Below are 24,018 nucleotides of genomic sequence, written 5' to 3' on the forward strand. Positions count from 1 at the left end.
TTGTGTATTAAAGTACTTTCAGATCCTTGGACTGACAGCCTAACTTTTTTTAAACATACAAAAAACACTTCTAAAAATTTCTTCATACAACTTGAATGAGAGCTAAGACCTTGAAATCCACATCAGATTTGAAACAAGATAAAAGTGTATGTAACATGGTAATACCTTTTCCCCTTCATTGTTTGATTCAAATATATAACAGACAGATGTTGTATGGCTCTCAACTCTCCCTCCTGAAGACCGAAGCACAAATCCAAAAAGGCGTTTATTCTCCTGGTGCGTAGCATACAAGACTACACTTGGCAAAGGAAACTGCCAAAGAAGGATGAAATCATGGGAATTTAAAGTTTGGTCTATACATATTTGAATACCAGATATCGATATACTGTAGCTTACTAAAAATAACAAAATAAATGGACATCATCAGTAGAAAGAATATTATATCCTGATCAAATCGCTGGATAATGCTTTTGGCATTGCAACAAACAAACAGGTTATCAAAAACATTCAGTGACCAAACACATGCAGATCGAAAATGTACATTGTGCAGAGAGTAGTGTAGTATTTGCATACAACTAATGTTACAGTGAAGTCCGAGTTCTTGTTTCCTTTCTAAGCATGTGCACACACACTCTTTTTCAGATACTCAGCTCTCTCATATAAATTCCTTCTGGGACTAAATTTTCAATATGTGATGTCAGTCCAAGGATGGATTGTTTTTGAAAACTATGACCTGAATACATTCAGGAATTTTGAGTTGTGCGCGTGTACGTACACACACACACACTTTTTGTATTATGTTCAGTTGACATTTTTGCTCCCATAATTAAAAAAAGGCTGAAGCTAGAAATTTCCATCTTTTGTGAAGTTTTGAAAAGAACCCAATTTTGAAAACAACTCAAGTTTGAAGAAAATAGTTTTAGTTTTAAACTTATGACAATTCAAAGTTAAAATAGTTACACTACAATTTTTTTTAATCTAGGTTTTTTTTGAGTCCTCATATTAAAACAGTTTAGAGCATTGGGCACATGATGAATTGCCTTATGTCACCTTTAACAGCTTACAGCCGTAATACAGCTCTGCCCTTAAGACCTTACAGTTCATGAATGCACAGCTGCTTTTAGCATTGAGTTTTACATAGTTCATCTATTAAAAAGCCCTAAAGACCCTTAAAACACATTTAATTCTCTTCAGCTCTCTAAAAAAGACGACTTAGAGATCAAATGTAAAGCATTATTGTTCATGTAATACAGACTAAAAAAAAAATCAAGCAAACAGAAATCAAAAATTAAAAAAAATTAAGGTTGCTACTGGAAGCTGAACGTGGACATATTGAATATATTTTATGTCAAGTATTCCACTGATTTCTTTTAGAATGCAAGACATTACTCTGTATTATTAATTTATAGAGATAAAAATAAGTTGACCATAAGCCATGTCACATACAAGACATGCAACATGGCCAATTTAATAATGCATTAGAACCATCATCTTTTGAATTTCCTGACTCATGTAACTGAGATCCCAACTTTAATGTTAATGTCTGACTTTCTACTACTTACTACACAAACCTATCTTGCTAATTTTATTATGCTCTTGCCATTTCAAATAATGAAAAAGCCACTGTTTGAAATGTTTACACTTAACACTATAAAGAAAAAACACTAACTATTAACAATTAACCAACAACGATTGAGATAAGCTAGGGATTAGTGGAGCACTTAGGGAACCAAGAGACCACTGTTTCAACAACCCTCGTGGCGGTAAGAAGGAACTGAAGGGAGGTCAGGCCATCAGGGTCTTATATATAACACCATATCGGCGCCTCTCCAGGGGGCTCCCCAGCCGACCCGATGGGTAGCTGCTAGGGAAAAAGTTTCCGACACCCATGCACGCGGCGCCTGTACACACCTCACTGAAATTGATATGGGCAATCATTCGAAGAAGAACCTAAGTTTTGTGGGAAATCGTTTATAAATCTCATTACACAGTAGCACAGTACTGTTGATATTTAACAGAATGAAAATTGTATTCAAACAAAATTAGACATAAAATCAGAAAAAAGAATTGGTTGCTTTAACATTAGCACTTAAATTACTTACCCTGAGCCTTGTAACTTGCGTCTGGGGATCTATTAACCTAAAAATGTTAAACAAACAAATCACAAAGTAAATTTTACCAAATTGAAAGGGCCATTTGAAAATATACTTGTGAAAGTCAACTTCAGTAAAATTTAGGAAGGATACTTACTTTAAACAGTCACAACTGACTAATAAATGTGATTCTGTCATCCTGAAAATATTATGGATAGCCCGGGCTGCTAGTATTTGGCGCATTGTTTCATAAACAACATCTGGACTTTCATCAGATTTAACCTCCATGGAGCCAAGGAATCTTACAATAAATAACTGGTGAAGAATGGAATCTAAGACAGATAAGAGTATTTAATAAGCAGTATCAAACCATTTCTGGGTTTTCCTATTTAAACATTACTGTTTCCATGACTAATCGCAGAAGAAGGATTTCTACGTGAGTAAAAAATTATAAACAAAATCCCAACCCACACTAACTAAAAATTATACTTCCAATATTTGTTTATGAATGACAGGTGCAGTTACTGAAATAGCAAGATACACATCTGTCTACTAAGTTTTTCACTCAGGTTTAGTGAAAATGAAAGACTCAAATAGTTAGACTTCCAGACTGTAGTCTCACCTGACTCATCTGATGCAGTATGTGCTAATGAAATCCAGCAGTCCAGAAATGGGTGCTAAGCTAATTATCTTAGAGACATCTGCTATACATGAAGAAAGCACTTAAGTATGCTTTAAATGAATACTGGTATACAAGTCTTAATTTTATAGCAAATTAGTTTTGAAGAGCATCTCAATCAAGAATATTTTGTACTTAAGTGAAATCCTGTTTTACCTTCTGTTTCAGATTTTTTGCCTCCAGATTCACCAAATGGGTTTGTACGTCTATTAAAAAATTAAAACATTAAACCAGGAGTCAGAGTGCAAGAGCCACTGACATATAATCTAGACTCAATCTGCATCAAATAAAGCAACATATAACAATATCACAGATTGGGATCAAAATCGATAGCCCACCTATGAGTCACAAGGACAGACTTTAGATGTGGGTTTAAGACACAAGCTGCTGCATTTGAGTGGAGAGCGCAGGATCTGGGGAGTGGGGAGGAAATATCAAGAGCTATTTGTCCCACTGTTGTGGTAGGAATGCAATTTGAGCTTGTTATCTGCAACCCCAATGAATCATTTAACCTTCTTAATTTTTGAAAAGGCACAGTTTTAAGAGATTAAATCTCATTGAACAGCTTCAGGAAGCGCACCCTAAAGCTAGTCCTCTAAGAGATTAATTAAAAATAGCACACCTTTCCCCACTTTTTTAACCTGTTGAATTACTCACTGCAGAGAAGTCACTGGTTTTGTCTCAAATGCAGCTCTCTGAAAACATCTCTGGGGTTTTACTCCTAGAGGGTCAAGAGAAATGTGGCTATTTCTGACTCTCAGCAGACACATAATTACTCTCAATTATAATAAAGTGAAAATACTCTAGGCTTCCAGACTGCATTTCTCAAGAGAAGGAAAGTAATGTAAAAAGAAAATTGGGAGCTGGGAAACTAGCTGAAGCTCTCAAGGAGAATGGAGAAAGGAAAGGTATTCTCTTGGCTAACTGGGATAGCTGAAAACTCTCAAGGAGGACAGCTGAAAATAAGAGTTAAATTTCATATCAGCTTTTACCAGGAAACAAGTGAAGGTGTCACTTTTTCCATTGTCTGATATGGTCCTAAAATTCATTTTTAGAATAAATCCAACATCTGCCTTGATATATAATATAGAATAAGTCTGTCTTCTTTATTTGTGTGGCCTATAAAATAGGATTGTTAATCTTTAAATTAATAATGAAATGTTAACTTAAACTAATCAAAAGTGGCGTGTGAACTTTGGATAATCATTGAATTAAATAATTAAACTCTGAACTAAAGTTTGCATGGCAAAAAACGTACAGAACAATGGCGAGTCCCAAAAAAAGATTGTTCATCTGTTCAAATATACCTAGGAAAATTCCCACAACAATGCTTTCTTGGCACTCAGACATTTTCAGGATCTCAAAATCAGAACAGTAAATTCTAAGCTTTTTGTGGTCTAATGAAATGCAAAAAATCACCTAAAGATGTACTTCATATTTGTATCTGAAACACAGTGACAATTTTTAAAAAAGGATTGTGATAAAGGTACTAAGACAAGTACAGCACACTGCCAATCTATACCAAATGTCGTAGTATTTTCTTAAAAATCTTTTCAGGCAAATATTGACTGCATCTCTACATAATCTCTCCCACCTGAGACAAAAAATTATGAATGTATATGATAAAAAAATCTCTTTAATGAGATGAGTTTTACGTACACTATTATACGATTTTCATTGCCTAGAACCCAGTTCAGGTCTTATCAACCTATTTTAATCAATATGTTGTATACTTAATTTGATGCACTGTTTAACAGTCTCATTATTCTTCTAACAAAAAGGAAAAATGAGTTGTGTTAAATACTGTACACCACACGATTTAATTTTGTGTGTGTGAGAGAGAGAGAGAGAGAGAGAGAGAGAGAGAGAGAACTCTAAGTTTCTTCTCTCTGGTAGCAGACACTCCAACATGGAGTTAAACACCACACAACGCAAATATTTTTGTAAAAAGACACCCATAAGTTACAAAATAGTTTTCAGTTTCCCTGAAATGAATGGCATCTACTATCAACAAAAAAAGATTAATACTTGAACTCTGTACAAACAGTTCTGTAAAGGCAATGCATGGTGTCTTATCAGGCCTCTTATTTTGAATGGAAAAATAAAACAAACAAAAACAAGCAGGAGAAAGATGTGGTTTTATATTTTGGGATAACTGTAAGGCAATTCTCAACCTGTCTGTAGAAGATTGCTCTAGAAGCCTAGATCATTTTCACTCACCTTTTAGTTTAGGAAGAATGTCATCAGTATGCCATCATCACCTGGAGGCAGGGCTACCAAATTTCTCTTGAGTTTCCAAGAGGAAATACCCAAGGTGCTGAGCGAGCAAGCAATAGGAAAGGAAAATATATTTTTAAAACCAAATGATTATGAAGCATAAGTTGTTAAATATGGTGAGAAAAGCTGCTGCAAAACTGAAAAACTACATCTTGTATCTACAGTAAATACTTGGCATTTTCACAGTTATGTGTGACGAAGATACTGTTTTGCAGCCCTGCTCTCTGCATACTTGTCACAAAAAAATCAAAGCAAAGACAATACACATGATGGAGTTACTGGCTGGATATGCTTTCCTTACTTTTGTTTCTGTAATTGTAAAACAGACAAATACAAGGATTTTTCTTCCACTGCTTCTCCTACCTGCCCGATTGCCCTGAGGCTTTTGCCTGACCAGGCTGATCTTCACTAACTGGAGAAATTATGTCAAATTGTATCGGTGTGTCAGGGGCAACAAGGGAATCCAAGGAAAGTGCTGATAAAGCTGCTGATTCAGATCCCAAAGACCCAGAGCTATTTGTACGAGCTGTCGGAGGCCGAGATTGTCTAAAACAAAACAAAGAGAGATGTAACCTTTTAGATAACAAATGAAACTCCACGGTGGACACAAATATAATATTCTGAAACTTGGGAAAAATAAAACAAGACAAATATTAGAAGAAATTTAAGAGGAACAATACTATCATTACAGAGTAAAAAGAAATGCAATCTAGATTCAATTTCAATCATTTACTACTTTCTCTCATCACTGATACGGCACTAACATGCTAGAATGTGAAATATCCTACAGCTAGAAGTCTGATGCTAATTGTTAAAAATACTGAGAAAATTGAATCAAGACTGTCAAAAGCCAACAAATTAGCCACATGGCATAATTGGTAAAATACCAAAACTCGATATAGTGCTGGATCATTTATTTCTTAATATACATCATAGAACATTAAAATATTTATCAAAAATTCACTTGCTACATTGTTCAAGAACTTGTTTTTATCCTGTTAAAGATTTTAAAAGTCATTGTAGACAACTGAAAACTTTTCTGCAAATCATGTTATTTTAGAAGCCTTCACCAGACACCCATTAGAAATGTGCTCTTAAAATGACTAACTGTTCTGTAATGTACATTGTTGGCCGCATGCTCTCATGTCTCTGTTGGAAGGAAGGAGAGGGGGTGACAGCCTCCAGAGCGGATTGATTCACACGTGCAGCAATTTCCTAAGTAATTAAAAGAAAAAAGGTAACTGAAAACATTTTCTCCAAATTCAATTTAGAATGTTCAGTTTAAGTTTTAATTTACATGCAGTAAGAGACACTATAAATTGAACCTATGCTGGAACCACACATGTTCCGATCAATGGCAAAACCTGTTAATACCAGGATGATATATGGCCTCAACTCTGTATTCATCAAAATATACATTTATGTAACTCTTATTTGTTTCACTGACATTAGTGATTGCATAGCAGGGACAACAAAAACCTTTGGTTTCCTATTTACAATTTAGTTAATTTAGACTCGGTCAGAAAAATAGCTCTGCTATTATACACAAACTCATTATTAGTCCAAAAATTGAAAACTGGTATCACAAGCAACGTTTTCGTCTCACACTGAACTCGCAGATCTACACTTGTCAAGTGTCCTGTATTTAATGAGGAGCTTATATTTCATGGTTCCACAGAGGATTCATGTACAATTTAATATAGTGTCTGTATATTATGGCTTCCACTAGTTCTCAACTCCAGAATGTGATCAATGGAAGGTTACCATTCCGGTACTTCACAACACTGCACCTGCCGAAGGCCTGAGGGAGAAGAGTATCTCATTTGATTTATATACATACTGCTTTCTGCTAGTCCTGTGGGGTAACATTACCTGTGAGAATGGCTTAGCAGTTGCAAATAAGTGTGAGCATTTATTCAACCAATTACCCTAATTTACAAAGATTTTGGGTGTCCTCCAAGACCTCTGAATAACCAGGGTTATATTTTGCCACCTACTGAATAATCAAGACCACTTTGATTAGCTCCATGTATAGCCTCCTTCCTACACAAACTGTTACTATATTAATTTTGTTCATAGATAAGGCCCTACCAATTTCACAGTCCATTTTGGTCGATTTCATGGTCCAGAATGTGTCTTTCATGGCTGTGAATTTGGTAGGGCCCTATTCATAGGATTATTTGACAGTCAGCTCATTTAAAAAGTGAAGTTTTCCATCGTACATCACAATGATTTGTGATAAGCAAAATACAGGTACAAGTTCTTGAAAAACAACTTTTAGAATGTTATTTACATTTTCAGTAATGCTAATTTTTAAATGTGCCCTCTTTTCATTATTCAGGTGAAAGAAATGTGTATTACTTGCTTATAAATGTTTATAAGTGCTGCCAATACACACACTGCTTTACAAAACAAAGTTACATTTCCTGCCATGAAAAATTTCTAGTCTGAGACATAAGCAGCATTCAACTTAATTTCATACTATAAAATTAGGTCTAGCAGATCTCTTAAAACAATACATTTCTAAACGTAAATGCATTTCTTTGGGTTAGTTTTGGGTATTATAAAACAAATGATCAACGTTACCTCAGGGTTTTCACTGAGGTATATCTGTTTAGAGATGTTGTTTATTGTACATATCCACTAAAAGAGAGAGGAAAAAAAAGCAAAGCATTAATAAGTATATTGTAGTTTTAAAAACCTGTTTAAATGTCTTAGCTGACTTTTCTTCCCACCACCTCCCTGCACTTAATTTGTCACTTTAAGGAGTGACAGGCCATAGCCTATGTATTTCACTGAATTTGCCATGAAATTCACTGTATAGCAGAATTTACCTCCAGAATATTGCAGCCAGCACCCAATATTTTGTTTTCTATCTCCCTGCCTTACTGAAACTTGCTTGCACTGCCTCTATTTGTCAACTTTTCCTGAAAGGGGGAGTAAACTGGATTACAATGCATGCTGCCTGCACTGTTCCATGGAGCCTAAGCTAGAATTCAGCTTGTAGCCAGACGTTTGTAGGCTAGCCAGCTGGGCTACTTGGAGAACAATGCAGCAGCAGAGGCCCAAAGAGCTGGGGAGAAGAGCTGCTGAAGCTGGCTACAAGCTCCCCCTCATTCTCTGGCACGCATGGGAAAAGGAGGTTATGAGGTGGGCTGCTGGACATTGTGATGGGAGCTGAGGCCCAGGGACCAGAGCTGGATCAACTGGGCATCTTAGCAAAAAAACCCATCCTCAAAAACAATCCCTGTCAAAAATAACACTAATTTTACAAGTGAGTATTTTCTGTTATGTTTCATAGATGTGCTGGGGGGAAAGGGGTGGAGAGGGGAAGATGGGAATGAAGGGTATAGCCAGGTGATAAAAATATCATAGGAATTTAGGGGTCCTTGTCAAAGTGCATGGGTGCATGCCCTGATGATTGCACCGTATATTCAGCAACACCATAGAGCAACATGATTTCACAATATTCCCCTTTAACTGCCTGCTCAGACTTGCATTATAGAAATCAAAAAGCTTACAAATGTTAAGTTTTTATTCTTACATCAAGAAAGTCTATATTAAAAATGAATGCAAAGTAAGAAATATTTTTATTTAGCAAATATTTAAAGGTGTTTAACAGATTTGCTACACACAATTTCTGGAAAACCCTTAATAGATTCAAGAATTTAGTGAAATGTGTCTGGTCAATAGGCTTTACCTGAGCAGTTTGCTAACAGATCCTCTTCAGTCTTCAGATCTAAGCTAGAGAGGGGGAGCTGCCTGGAGTAAGAAAGTTCAGGCAGGGGCAGCCAGTGAGGTCTGCCAAATTCCCCAGATGAAGGAAAAGATAGGAGCAAGCTGTTGAAAGTTCCCTGAGGAGGGCTGAAAGTCCCCTGATAAGGGAAGCAAAGAAGGGCTGCTGAAAGCCTGAGAAAAGAATGGCTCAGGGGAATTACCTCAGTGTAGATTCTGAAAATACTGAGGGGGAGTGGGGGAGGTCCAGGGACACTGGGAAAAGCCCTGGTTGGACTTAAAGAGAGAAGCCTTAAAGAAGAGGGATGGATACTAACTATGTGGGACTACTGTTTAATCCCAGGATGGGGACATTAGGTGGAAGACAATCAGATTTCACCATAGTGTGAGCTGCACAAGATGTGAGAAGAGTCTGGGCAGACAGCAGATGAGAAGAGTCATGTAAGAACCTTTACGTTGTGACCTTTGAATATAACTGGGTAAATCTGAAGCCTGTATGTAAACAAGAGTGGTGTTTCACTGCAGGAGTGATCAGTGGCAGCTGCATAGGTGCATTCTTGCTGCAAGGTGGATCTGGGGACCTCAACCCTTACAGAAGAATGAGTGTCGAATGCAACTAGAAAGCAAACAGACATTTGGTTTTTGTTTGAAACATGTATTTGTTTGTTTGATCACCCAGCAGTTGGCAGTGAGATGTGCAGTCTTCCTAGCAGACACTGAAAGCATTAAATGCCTTTCTATACTCCGCCTCTAAACTTCTTGCTAAGGATGCATGATCCTGTGCCTGCTTCTTAACTCAGTTCTAAAGCTACCATCAGAAAGAACCTTAGCAAAGAAACTAAGAGAGCATGACTTTTACAAAAATTAATTCTATGATCTTTAGACTGAGCGCTTTTTAAACAAAGTTTGGATGTGGTTTTCCTCGTTTTGCAACAAGGCACTCAGGATATTTCATTTTGGGCTCTCTTTTGCTTTCTATAGCTGGCTGACTCGAAAGAAAAAAAAGAATACAGCACCCCCTTTCCCCCCAAAAAACGTGTGCAGTAAGTGTTTGTTTCTCTTATTGCCAATGACTATGCTGGCCATTTTAACTCCAAGTTAAACCTATAGGGCCCCTATGACAATCACTTTTGCTGGCACAGATTTTTTTTCCAGGGTAGAGACAAAGGGACACCTTCTTGACACCTGTCAGTATGGGTAGAAGAAATCTTCAGGTCACTATTCACTTTGAGCCTCACAAGTAACCTAAGAAATATTTATGTGTAATAAATTATCAGAAAAAGCATCTGAACCACCACACACTTGCTGTAAGCTTACCTCTTCATAATCTTTTTTACTCTCTGCCTGTAAGATCGAAGATCTGAAAGAAGAGAGAATAAAAAAATTCTCAGGCTCACTTATTTGAAAGAAAAAGATCTTTTCAATAACTTTTTGTCTAGAGGTAAATTTTCCTCTTGATATATGCATGTAACTTGTACTAACAACACTAGGCATTATGCATACATACTAAATGGAAACTAAATCTAACTGAAGATGCAAGCAATTTTATTTCTATGGAAAAATCAGGCAAGGATGCACATACAGCAATTGAACAATCAGATATTATGGTCTGAAACGGGCTTGACGGTTTCACATCCATGGGTATGTTTACACAGAAACTAGATACAGTGGCTGGCCTGTGTCAGCCGACTCCGACTCGGGGTTGTTTCTTTGCTGGGTGGAGGCTTGGGTTGGAGCACTAGGACCCTGTGAGGTGGGAGGGTCTCAGAGCTTACATTCCAGGTGGAATCCGAAAGTCTACACAGCAATGAAACAGCCCACAGCCTGTGCCCCACAAGCACTAGTCAGCTCACTATCTCATACACAAAACAATGACAGGGCCTTGCAAGTGTCCAAACAAGAGAAAAGTATTAATGTAGATGACGCCAACCTTTTTTCTCCAGGATCTAGATATTATTGCACAAAGTAAAGAATGGAATATTGAATCTTCCTTTCTAGAAGAAAAAAGAAGAAGCTATGCTGCACCCTGCTAAATTTGGAGCTTCTCATGAAAAAGCAATATTTATTTTGGTATGACTATCTCAGTTTTAAAATTGCTGGGAAGGGTGAGAATGAAAGATACTCAAACTATGGATGATTTTGTTGATACAGATACAACAACATTGCTTTTAAAAGTTTTTGATAAAGGATTCTGAAAAGCACTTCATACTTTCTGCGTATGTAAAGTTATTATTCAGATCACTTTCACATCCATGTGTACAAGACTAATAGCTTATGAGACCACTACAAAATTATTATACATTTTTATAATAGCCTAATTGTTTTAACAAACATCTGCATAACAACTTGCCTTGATGTGTCTCTGTTGATATTTTAAAAAAAACATCAACAGAGACACATCAAGGCAAGTTGTTATGCAGATGTTTGTTAAAACAATTAGGCTATTATAAAAATGTATAATAATTTTGTAGTGGTCTCATAAGCTATCAGTGTGTGCTATAGCACAATCAAGATATTTTTATGTTCAAATGGCAAAGAGAATTCAGCCCTAACAACATGCTATATACACCAGATGGTTCTAAGGCTGAATGTTGGGTTGTGATGAATGCAAGGTAATGCAAGAGTACTTATACTTCATTATCTCAAAACACCAATTTATGGCAGAATATTTACATTTCTAATACAATATAATACACCATCTACCCATATAATGGATTTTTGTTGTAAGTTATGGTTAATATGTCAAAACAGTTATGTGCTCTTTAGAATGAAATTGCATTACAAACACAGTTACGGTTGTGTTCAAATCTTATTTAAAAGTATATTCAAGCTTGGGTACACACTTAGTTCACAGATATCATACACAAATCAACAGCTCATTTTCTGAGAGTCCAGGACTGCATTTCATGCCTGGAAGTCTAGTCTATGGACATCAGAAGTAAGAGGTTACACTTACAGCTGTATGGAAGGATTCTGGTGCTTGTGGCAAACGCTAGATGTTTGAACTGACAGCTCAGCAAAAATTGCAAGAATTACACTGAATTTTATCTGCTTGACATCCCAGTTATTTAGAACTAGACAAACCTAAGTAATACTAATAAATGTGTTTACAGTGGTACACTGTATTTATAATAAACGTCTTGTTAATAAAGTAAATATGAGGGTTAAAATCCAGAAGCATTGCTCCAACAACAAATGGAAAACTATCCATATGCTAGCATTCTGAGCCTCACTTAATACATATTCAGATTTCAGTGCAAATGTTTTGGAATTATCCAAATAAAAAGTAACATTCACACAGTTTAAATGAATATAGATTACAGGTTGATCAACATGCAATGTAACCATTTATGGTTATGAAACTGTTGTGGGCTTTGATTATTTCAACCTGTTATCAGCAGCTCCATGTGGCTGTTGTTTAGGATATCGTGGAGAAAAAAAGGCAGAGTCTGTAGGGTTGTTTAAAACAAAAAAAACAAAATGTTCAATTTTTAACCAGCCAAAATTGAAATTTGTCTCTTTTTTTCAGTTAATGAATATAGTATCATTTACAGATAACACTACCTTAAGAATGAATACTAACTTTTTGCCATCAAAAGATGTTATCTGAAAGCAGTATCTTCTGTCCTCACAGTCCACAGCCATTACGGAACAGTTGTCTATGTCCATGACAAGTCCTCCAGCTACATCACCTCTTGCCTGACTCATTAGGTTTCCACCCTGAGTAAAATAAAACTGTCTGTCCCAACTGGAAGACACCAGCCCAGTCTTACTGAAACAAGAAAGACGACACTGATTTAGTGGATTGCATATTTAAGCCAGACCCCTAAGTTAGAAAAATACAAAAGCAATCAGAAAAACAAGACCTCCAAGTCTTTCTATGAAAATAAATCCAAATAGATTTTCACTAAGTCCTAGATTAATTTATACAACATAGTTGGTTTCTTCACCATTTGTACCAGTTTACTTCACACTAAACAGACTTAAATATCCTACAGTTGTACAATGAACCATGTAAAAGTAATATACTAGCCAACTGTTACAGCTGTAAGAAACTTAATTAGAAGTAAAGGTTAAAACAATTGTGTTTTAACCAGTGGCGTTTAGATTGTTGCTTTATGGGTCACAAAAATCAAAGGGTCTTCTTTTTTCCTTACCCCTTTGGTGGTAGGATCAAGAGTTCTTTAACACAAAAAATGCATTTTGTTTTAATCCACTGAAAATACTTAATTTAGATATCAAGTATTAATATCAACATAGCCAACTAAAGATCTAGCACTTTCCACCTAATTTATTTATTTGATTCACAGGAAGAGACTGCAGGAGCCATGGACCACAGCATACAGCCTCTGCAGATCTATGTAAGAGGAATTCCATGATACATAAATTGGGGTATTGCACTGAGAATACCCAACACTAGAACTTCATCTTTGTTTTTGTACAGGTCTTCTCACTTCAACATTAGCTACAAAAATTGAACTATTTAAATAATTCAGAGTTCAAGTTCAAGAAAGTACTTTTCCTCTAGGTTGATGTTGTAACATTAGTCTGATTTTTATAAAGTTCACCATGTATGCAGAACATGGTATAAACTGGGAACACAAAGTTTATAGCTTTCATTCGTTTTTAACCAATTGTAAAACCAATAAGTCGCCTATACATATGTGGAACACCACCTCCCTCTAGGGGGCCAAAAAGGACTCCTTTAAATTGCCATTCATGTTCTCAAGTCTGTTTAGTATAATGCATAATGTGTTTTCCTTGTATTTCAAAAGTACAAGTACAAGTACTTATTCTACTGTAACCCAAACTTTTATCCTAAAGTTGTATTATACATAGATAAAGAGTAACATAATATAGTATTAATCCTTCAAATACTGGCTTTTTCTGAGATTACAACCCAACTAATACTGAATAATACATATATCTCCATATTTCTTTTGTAGGCACAAATATCCAGGGGATTAAGTTTCTTTAACAAAGGAGCATAATTTCTCTAACCACTAGTTGAAAATCAGGAGGTGTCTCTCTATTCCTGACTGCTAGGCTCTTCTGACTATGAGGAAGTCACTTGATCTCTCTCTGTTTGTATCTCCATCTTATGGCATTAAGAACACTTACCTTTCTTTTAAGATCACTGAATGAATAATGCAAAGTATTAATAGGTGGGCCAATTACTAAAATCCAGAAATTAATGCCAACTAATACACAACTCAATCTATCATGTGAGGAGAATACAAAGAAAGGAAGCATGTCAAGCTTCACTGTGGCTAGTTCAATTTGACCAATTAAAATGTTTATGTACAATCCAAACTTTTTTTTTTTTATAAATATCACTTCCTTATCCAAAGTGCCTTTTTTAAAATGAGTAAAGTTATTCTGACATTTTAAAATAATAGTAGGTAGCTTACTTCCTTGCATTAAGATAGCCAGCTTTCCGTGTTAGATTTCTATGGACAGGAAATTTTGTTGTATCTGGATCAGGTAAATATAATGGATCACTGGCTACTTCCAAGTCCTCTATGGTCTGCTGCATGGTTTCTACCTCAGAATCCATTTCCCGGCGAACACTAAAATAGCATAAAATACCAAGTGTTATTAACAGAGATGATGTAGCAGTAGGCAGACTCAAAAAAGAAAATTAGTGAAGGCAATATTAGGCATTAAAGAAACAATTAAACGAATAAGAAAACTTACTTTTGTACACTTGTCCCAATATTGGTTAAAAATTCTTCCAGCTGCTCAGTAAGATTTTCTGAACCCATTTTAAAGAAACTTATCTTAAAATAAAAAAAAAATAAAAAAGGAGAGAGAGAGAGAAACTATTCATTTAACAAACCAAACAAAACCCATCTATTTATGTTTTTTTAAAAACCCTAGTAAGAGATCCAATAGTAGGAACTCTAAAGTCACTGTGATTGTGAGGATATCCATCCTGCTGAATCTAAAGATTTTGGAACATGTCCTTCGTGCCTTACAACACTGCTCAGATAAGATATAACCAGAATGCAGCTGTATTGTTTTGCTTAACTGCAGACGATATTCCAATTTAGTTCCTACTTCTGCTTCTCTTCTATAGCTCCAGCACAGTAGTACTCATATTGAAGAAGAACATGGAAGCATTTCAATCACAGTATGAGGATAAAATAAACCTTTTATGAAAGGAAAGAGGAGGCTAAGTTCTCTGGTAATGACATGTTCTGACAAGGTCTCTATATTAGCTTATTTTTTACTACAAACTTTTGATCTGTTTGAGCACACAAATTATTATCATTGTGCCTCCACTTTAAAAGACTGATCTTATGGGTAGTTCTGCATAAAAACAAAGTAGGAGATTGGTGTATTCCTGGCTCCAGTGACATCTATGGGAGATTTACCATTGATTTCAATGAGGTCAGAGTTTCATCAAATATACTCACATAGCAAAGAAAATGAATGACGACTCAAATTCTGTAGCCTGATCCATAGATTATGTATTAATTATACTGACTACCTAAGAATTCCAGTTATCACTTTCAGGGTTGACAGGTTCTTGCCCCAAGATCAGGCACAGGATTACTAAAATTACTATAGAGTTGGGAACCCCGATGTGCACAATTGCAACAATCACATTATAGGAATGCTTCTATATTTCCAAATAGTTTATTAATACATTTAGGAAAGTCACAAACACTCTAACTCAACGAGGTAGATAGAGACACTACAGAAGTGCATCTGCATGTCCCCTATACTCACATCAGCCCTTGCAGAACAATCTGAAATGTCAGTCATTATCTTCCTCATCACCATCACTTTCCTCCTCATCATCAGTGGCCATCATTCTGGCCCCTTTCATGGGCTACATTTCTCTCTTACCCCCAAAGGCTGGGATGCAACTTTTCTGTTATGCTGAGGCCACTATATCTAATGCATTATTCAGTAAGGGTTTTTCCCCATTTTCCTTATTTGTATTTCCTCATCCTACTAATGTTGAGGTGTTCTTCTTCTATAGGTTAGTATATTGATGTATGTAACTACCACTCGTGGTTACTACTTCCATGTTTCTTACTGTAGCACTTACTGGAACATTTCCACCTCCTACTAGCGAGCAAGCTCTTTTTTGTTCCTAAAATCAAAAGGTAATCAAAAGGCTGATCTATGCCAAGGGTTACAGCCTACCTGACCACCCTTATGCTAGCTTTCGCATCAGCTAATGTCTTACAGGATACTGTAGGTTTCTTGTGTCACAGTTGAATATAATGAAAGCAAGAGAGTGACTATAGTAAAGGCAAGCCTGTGGGCTAGTTTCTTTTCAAAACATAAGTGACAGAGGCAGAAAGTGATTTGTCATATTCTCTCTGAATACATATGTAAAAAGAAAAGTGAATTTTCAACAATTATCTTTAGTAAGTTATCTACTAAACTGAGCCAGAACGATTGTGAACACCATTCCAGTGCCTCCAGCATTCCAGCAGTGATGAGATTGCAATGACTGACTCTAGGGCTATGTCTACATTGGGCCACAGTGTGAACTATGGGGAGAATGAGTTGCAGAGTTCACCAAATTGTTGCAATCTTAATTGCCTCATGTGGACACTGCTGGCGTGAACTAAAAGGTTCCTAGCTTGCATGACCATAGTCCCTTTTCAAACAGGACTATTAACACATTCGGTACCTTTTAGTTCACACCAGCAGCATTCACATGGAACAGTTAGATCACAAGACTGCAGTGCAGTGTAGACAAGCCATCAGAACAGCTGCCAAAGGAGAGTAATAGCACAAGCTTCCCCATATCATTCCCTCAGAATGTGCTTCAACACTGAACTGCAGGAACCCTTCTCTTGCAGGTGAGAAGACCATACCATTGCTATAGTCATTCAAAGCTTAGCTTCTCCGCGTACTTGTCAGTGCCAAAGATTTACTCAACAGTCACTAACAATGCTGTGAGAAAGTTCCTACCAGCAATGCTGTGAAAGGTACTCTCCAGCCTTATTTCAAAGCTACAGCTTTCAGTGTTTGAAATATTCACCTGAGCTTGCATATATCCTAGCAAGGGTTCCAGCATGGCTATTTTCTTCTTGTACTGAAGAGTATTTAATGCACAGAAATAATGCATCATAGTCTGATGCTGTTTCTTCTTGGAAGTATACACATCTTCTGTAACTTCATACTTGACCTAAAGAGAAAAAAAACTTACAAAGTTTGTGACTCGTTGTTTAGCATATCCTTTCTGTACAGGTTTATTTATAACCAGCACAAACTTTACCATAAAAAAAAAATTCACCATACACAAGAAATGGCACTTTTTGCCCCATGACTCCTTTTCTAAAGATTATGGAGGAGGAATCAATGGTAACCAAACCCTGCATTCTATTTTTCTAGCACAGAGTTCTCTCTTTAACCAAATGTACCTGAATAAAATATTGCACCCTTAGACTCACAGCATTTTAAAAATATGACATGCCATTCCTACAATGAGAAAGCGGCTTTTGTCTGCTGTAAAAGTTGTCTCTACTATTAGAACCTGAACTATCAGAACTTAAGAAAAGTCTACTCTGTTGCATATTATTTGCCATCATTGGAGATTATGTCTATTCTAGAATATTTTGGTTTCTCTCCTCTAAAGAGGCTGCTTAAAAGTACGTCTCACAAACCTTTTCATTCTCTCTTCTTTTTGACAGCCGACTGTATCTGTTAATGGCAGTATCATGATCTAAATAATAAAATATTTAATATCTTATAGTCATTTAATAAATTAAGCAAATGTATAACATAGAAAAGATACAATAATGGACAATATTTAAATTCAATGAAACAAAATAAAACTACTTAGATTTTTAATGGTTTCTTTCACTGACACTTGGAACACAAAGCTCTCCAAAATTAAAACATTAAACTTTTAAAAAATGAGATCTCATGAATAATTTTTGTTCTCTTGACTATCGTTCCACTACCCTAGCTATCTAAGCTGGAGACAAATTCTAAACAGTTATACAAGTATACTCACAAAAATTAGAAACAGAAACTGTCAGGAAAACTTTCCCTAAATACCTATTATTCTTCAAAGTGGTCAAGCCACAGTTTCTGAAATGAAGAAGCACTTTTATTAATAAAGTCATTTGCATATTCTGTTCTATAAAGAAAACAGATTCCAACTAAAACTTGCCCACTTTATTAACATATACGAAAAGGATTAACATTAAAAGAAACTGACTAAACAGTGCATTCTCCTCTCTCCAGCAAACACCAACTACATTTTTAAACCAACATTACCACACCTAACACAGAAAAATAAATATGAAATAGCAATTTCAGGGAACTAAACTTCCATTAATTAAGCCAATCCCTATTTCAGAGCACAGCAATTCATAAACCAACTAAGACCTAAACAACAATACACTTCAACGAGTCCAGTGGCATACAGACTAACACGGCTACCCGCAATACTTAACAATACACTTAGCCTTCTATTTTTACTATATTTAGTGCTTTGTTTCCATTAGTTAGTAGTAACTGCATTAATTTTCAGTTATGTTTTCACTAAAGTAAGTTGTCACAGGCTGACTGGCCCTTTAAAGGGAGTCAGGGCCAGCTTTGCCTGTGACAGAACAGCTACTCTCCGAGCTGATCCTTATCATCTAGGAATCAAAAAGCCCTGCTCGATTATTAGACCTAGCCAGGAAGGGGTCAAAGAATGACCAGAAAGGGCAAGAGAGCTCAGTTGAAGGGGAAAGCTGTAGAAGGGCAGTTGGCTCCTCTGGAAAGCCCTGGAGAAGGGTAATCCCCAGGTAAATAGGCTGAAGGAAAATTGAGGGTTACAGGAGGGAAGCTGCTCCTGGGTCTGGCCTGGAAAATAGACTCCCAGAGGGAAAAAAAGCCCTGAAAGTCAGTTCTTTGTAGGAGAGCAGAAAAGAAATAAGACTTGGGCCCAGGAGAAGCACAAGATCCTTTTGTTTACGTGGCACTCAAGACTATTGTCTAAGTTTGTTAATAATAGCTTGCCAGTAGGTGCTGGGAGAGATTACTATCTGTGAGTTTCCTGGGAAGTGCTGGGGGACTGAGGCAGGGTGAGTAGTACCAGGGCAGGGCTATGGAGGCTCACCTTGCCACATGAAATTAGTTTGTTTGGACTCCAATTTTCCATAAACCTTTGAGACTCAAGACTGGGATTTTCAAAGAAAGCTAGGAAAGCTATGTGCATTGAAAATCCCTTTTAAATCCCCACCCTACTTCCTGATTTTATATTCTGTTATACAAATATTCACGGGAAAATTAAATGTTTAAGGTGTACTTACCATTGCTGGCAATTTGGAAAACTTCTTTTAAAGTCAATATCTCTGCAAAGAATATTTGAGTAAGAGACCAATATCAGAAGAAACTATAACATTATTATGTGAATATTTGATAGTGTTTTAGTTTTTTTTCTTTTTAAAAAAAGATTGAAGAAAAGTGGCCTCTATCTCTGGGTCCATGAGAACTTCAAGCACTTCCACAGCTAGGTAATTGGTGTAAACAGGAAGTGTTTGTAGAGTACATAAAGAAGGACATGGTCTCATTAGATGTTAAATATAATCTCAGTTGCAGGTTATGCACTTTTGTAATGAGCAGATTTTCAGCTGCCACTATGGCATCAGGAACCATCTTCGATAACCACTACATAGTTCACGGCCACCCTTGAGGACTATGAAAAGTAATTTTAGACTTGACAGGAGAAATACCATTGCTTTCTTGTTCTGAAAAATAAGATTGTCTACTTTGTTCCATAACCACTTCTGCAACCTAGCATTGCACCTACAGAAAAGAAAAATAATCTTTTCTGAAATTCACAAAGAGTTATCTGGATTATGGCAGAGCCATTGTTTTTCCTTCAGTTTAATGTCTACAGTATTAGTATGGAATGTCTTACGTTACAAATTTTAATTAGTGTTTTTAAAAAAACTTCACTGTATTTTACATACTTGAAATCAATTTTCAATAGTCTAGTAAATTTACTATGCAAATAAAATCTACCATAATTACCAACTTCACATTATTAAAGAAGTGCATCTCACTTTGTTTAATATAAAATAAAGTGCTCACAAACTATAAGCATTTGTTAAAGCCAACTATTTCACCAGCAGTGTCAGGTACATCATCTTACAAATCCAGACCTATTATACTGTTGAGCTACCCCGAATAGAGACTGCCAGTCATTACAAGTTTATATGGTGGCATTAGATGTGGACAAACATCCTTAGGAAATAGGCTACAACCTACAAATTATATAGATCTTTGAACTGAAACTTGATTTTTATTGGGATCACCTATGTGAAAGGCTATTGCAAAAACTAGATCTTGAACAGGACTGTTTATTTGCAGAAAGAAATTGACATGTTTGTTGACATGACATAGGGTTAATTCCTTTAAACATGAACAAAGTTTTGTAAAATATTTGTTTAGCAGTTCTAATCTCAATGATTTACATTAAAAATATACAAGTTTGAGACAGCTGGGGTATACTCAGGTGTAAATTAAGGAATGTAGCCTGTAATTAGGTAGAGCAAGAGCTATGGATAAAAACCACTATTTGAACCAGTTGACTACTCTACCTTTTAGATCTCTTTCTTTAAATTGAGTAATGGGAAACATCATGGCATCAGCTAGTTGAGTTGAAAGCACTGCATGACAAGAGCTGAGCTGTAAGGGGGAAAAAAACAAAAGAGCAAACAGTCAGCTATGTAAGTAGTTTTTGGAAAATATTACTAATTCCAATTCTGCTTGGCTTTACTAGCCTCTATGAGCAAAGTTGCTTTGGTATAAATTTCACTTACAGATGACAACCAAGTCTTTAAAATATCTTTCCTGAGCTTCAGCCATGTTTGCAAACTACTCCAAGCTAAAAAGGACATTCAATACAGAGTTTTAATTTTAAATGTATGTGTTAAAGTAACTAAGTCCCTCTCAGCCTTGAAGCTAACAGCATGAAGTACATGTTGCAGTAACAGAAGGATTTTTTTAATTCAACTTTTGTAGGTCACCTTTAGGAGAACATAAGGTTACACACTGTAGATAGACAGCTATAAAAATATAGTCTTTGTATCTATGTGGAGGAATGTCAAAGCACATTGAGATCCTGCAGGTGTGTGTGATAATAAAATAGGCCAGTATGGAAAAGACTTAATTATGTTCGGTCACTGAATAAAGCCTATAGCTTTTTAGCTGATAATTATACCCCTTTATTGAAACTTTTCCTCTCTTGGTTTTCAATACAGCTGACTGGAAAAAAAAAATCAATTTCTGTTCCATGGGAAATTTAGAAATGTCTAGTTTTTGTTTAGGACTAGAATTAAGCAAACTGAAACAAAATTGATGTTGCAAGCTCCAACCCTGAGGCTCCTGGTTCAACCATGGCTCACAGGATCTGAAAGCTCCTGGTCAGCAGTGGACTGAGAGGGAGCCAGAAACTTAGATGCCCTGGCAGCCAGAGCTGGAGCTGACCTGGGGGCTTTGGGCTTTGAAAACAGGTGCTTCCATCTCTGTAGCAGAAAGCCTAGAAACCCCGGGACTAGCTGCATGTCAAGGCTGACCAGAGCCCTGGACTCTGGGGTCTCCAGCCCCAGGGAAGCCTGTATGTTGGGGATGCCCCAGACCCTGGAAGCTCAGATTCCCCAGCAGCCTTTCAGGCAAACTGTCAGGCTATTAGGCTTGGTTTTATCAGAACCTCGCCTGTTCACTGGAGGACTGAAACACACATATTTCTGCAAAACATTTTGGGTCTGATGAATCTGCGTTTTCCAACAAAACCGTGTGTGATGCTGTATGGAATATAGGTGACCATTTATAATATTATTGATATCAATATTACAAAATTGCAATGAATCTTATACAAGATATGCCATGTAAGGTATCAGGAGAAAAGTTATGATTTGTTAAATAGGACAAGCTTGTTTATATGTATGTATCATCTTTGGTTATGAATGTGTGGTACATTTGCTATCTCAAACTTGTGCTGTGTATCTGGGTGATACCCAGACAGACTGGCATCACATTATCCAGCCCGCTCTATGGCCAATCAAAAGCAATCAGCTGTACAATGAACCCATTGAGAGAAGCCAGGGACTATGCCTATGAGTCAACAGGACCTGAAGGGACATGCCTGTGGACAGGGGACTCCAAGAGCTTTCCCTGGTGTTGCTAACTTAGCAACTTTGTCACTAGATTTAATGACTTTTTGGTTTCCCTAGTGAGAAAATAAGCATCAAAGTGACCAGTGACAAACCTAGTGACTTTCACTGTCAATTACAGTGACATTCAGAGAAAGAAGACACCAATATCTAGTCACAAAATCATTCACAAACAGCTCAATAATGTTAATAAAATCCATTCCATGCTCCTCTTACTACATTCTGTTGCACACCGAGTCAATGTCATTATGTCTCAATTGAGCATGTACTCAGAAGGAATCACATTCCAGGGCTTCTTGGGCTGAGATCACTATAATTTGCAGGCGAGGAAAAGAAGTTTGTGGAAGCTAATTAAATACTTTGCTAAAGCCAGGTGCACTTTGGAGAGAGCAGCACATTAACCAGGGCTTGTTTTTACCCAAACGTGTTCTTTCTCACTGTTCCATAGTAGGTAGCACATCCTGTGATGCAAAGAAAGATGGCTAATGAAGTGGGCGGAGGGAGAGGGGGGAAGAGAAGGCAGGTGAGCCAGTGAGGAGAGCCACAGGGATGGAAGGTGCGGTGGGATGAGACAGGACCATGTGCCTCAAAAGGGGGAGAGGGGCACTGTGCTTCCCTGAATGAAACTTACTACAGGATCAAAGATGGAACTGGCTTGATTTCAGTTCCCCTTTACTCCTTCCGCTGGCTTGGCCTGGGGTTAGCTGCCCAGCTGTTTTCAGAAATTAAACCCTGGAAGCAGGGGGAAGGGCTCTGGCTAGCAGATTTTTGTTTTTAAATCTATTTCTTGGTTCCTGCGCCAAGCTCATGTGAGGTGAATGTCCTCTTCTCACTGGTTCTGGGCTTTCCCTTTCACTAACCTGTCAGCTCAAATCCAGGCTGGCAAGAAAGGGAGGCTCAGCTGAAATTAACTAACCCCAGCCAACCTGGGCTGCAGTGTACAGAGCACCCTACCCAATGAGCAGACGGCGCCCTCCTAACGATGACAGTGTTCTGTCATAGTTGCTTCTGCTGTGCAACAGAATGTAGTAAGAAGAGCATGGAATGGATTTTATTAACACTATTCAGCTGCTTGTGAATGATTTTGTGACTATACTTGTGTGTGTGTATATGTATGTGTGTGTGTATATAAAATTCTCTGTTGAATTCTCTGGAAATTTTGTTCAGTGACTTTTTTGACTCATTCTGAGTACTTAACAGCTACATCTAGCAACTTTTCAGGGTTTGTCTGGTAACTTCCTGCTTTATGGAGTTGGCAACACTGGTTTTCCATGCCCATGTGCTCTGAGCTTGTGTTTACGGCAAAGGATGTAAAAGCCACATGGCAACGGATATAGAAAGGCAACTGGATCATCTCCATTTTATTTTCAATCCTGCTTCTCACCTGTGGAGTAACTTCTCTACAAACTGAAGCTTTGAACAAAGGACTGATAAACCCATTGGATGTGTTGCACAGGGATTTTACAAGCAAGCAAACTCACCAATGCTGCTAAGAACCTGATATATGGATTCTGAAGTCATATGTGTTTATCTGATTGCTTTGATCATTTAACAATTCTCTTCTCATTCTTTTCTTTTCTAATAAACCTTTGGTTTTAGATACTAAAGGACTGGCTGGCAGCATGGTATTTTGGGTAAGATCCAAACCAGTATTGATCTGGTAATGTGGCTGGCCCTTTGGAGATCAGAAGAACATTTTGTATAGTAAAGAGAGTTTTAAGTAACTTCTCACTTTACTGGATTTATTTGCTGATTCAGAGCCAGAGACTGGAATGCAATAAAGAGGGTTATGTGATTTCTTTTCTTTCAGTTTCTTGATAACCAGTGCAGTGGATCAAGAACAGAGTTTGTGACTGGTTGGTGAATCTAACTACAGTGTTAACGACCAGTTTTGGGGGATCATCTCTCTTTTCTGCAGCCTGCCCTGTCATTGCCATTTCCAGTGTGGGATACCCTAGGCACCTTGGGTCAACCCTAATTCATCAGAAAATTCTTGTTCAGCTGACGTTTTCAGGACTCCATCCTCTCATAATTCTACCTTTCCCTGATTTCTTCAGCATGTACTTATCTCATCAACAACTTTCTGTGAGGG

General features: G+C 37.0%; 1 protein-coding gene across 1 annotated transcript in view; it reads right to left on the reverse strand.

Annotated features, from left to right (window-relative positions):
- APPL1 (adaptor protein, phosphotyrosine interacting with PH domain and leucine zipper 1) overlaps positions 1 to 24,018 on the reverse strand; it is a 42,130-nt gene that overhangs the window by 4,483 nt on the left and 13,629 nt on the right. The window contains exons 5-19 of the mRNA XM_050958460.1: positions 20,352 to 20,439; positions 19,059 to 19,100; positions 17,418 to 17,476; positions 16,793 to 16,939; positions 14,482 to 14,564; positions 14,196 to 14,354; positions 12,368 to 12,556; positions 10,102 to 10,144; positions 7,636 to 7,692; positions 6,173 to 6,264; positions 5,413 to 5,595; positions 2,929 to 2,978; positions 2,251 to 2,425; positions 2,103 to 2,139; positions 166 to 312 (exon numbers count right to left, since the gene is read on the reverse strand). Of these exons, the coding sequence (XP_050814417.1) occupies positions 166 to 312; positions 2,103 to 2,139; positions 2,251 to 2,425; positions 2,929 to 2,978; positions 5,413 to 5,595; positions 6,173 to 6,264; positions 7,636 to 7,692; positions 10,102 to 10,144; positions 12,368 to 12,556; positions 14,196 to 14,354; positions 14,482 to 14,564; positions 16,793 to 16,939; positions 17,418 to 17,476; positions 19,059 to 19,100; positions 20,352 to 20,439 (1,551 nt within the window). The remainder of the gene's footprint in view (positions 1 to 165; positions 313 to 2,102; positions 2,140 to 2,250; positions 2,426 to 2,928; positions 2,979 to 5,412; positions 5,596 to 6,172; positions 6,265 to 7,635; positions 7,693 to 10,101; positions 10,145 to 12,367; positions 12,557 to 14,195; positions 14,355 to 14,481; positions 14,565 to 16,792; positions 16,940 to 17,417; positions 17,477 to 19,058; positions 19,101 to 20,351; positions 20,440 to 24,018) is intronic.

This window comes from Gopherus flavomarginatus, chromosome 6 (assembly GCF_025201925.1).
Source record: "Gopherus flavomarginatus isolate rGopFla2 chromosome 6, rGopFla2.mat.asm, whole genome shotgun sequence".
NCBI lineage: Eukaryota > Metazoa > Chordata > Testudines > Testudinidae > Gopherus > Gopherus flavomarginatus.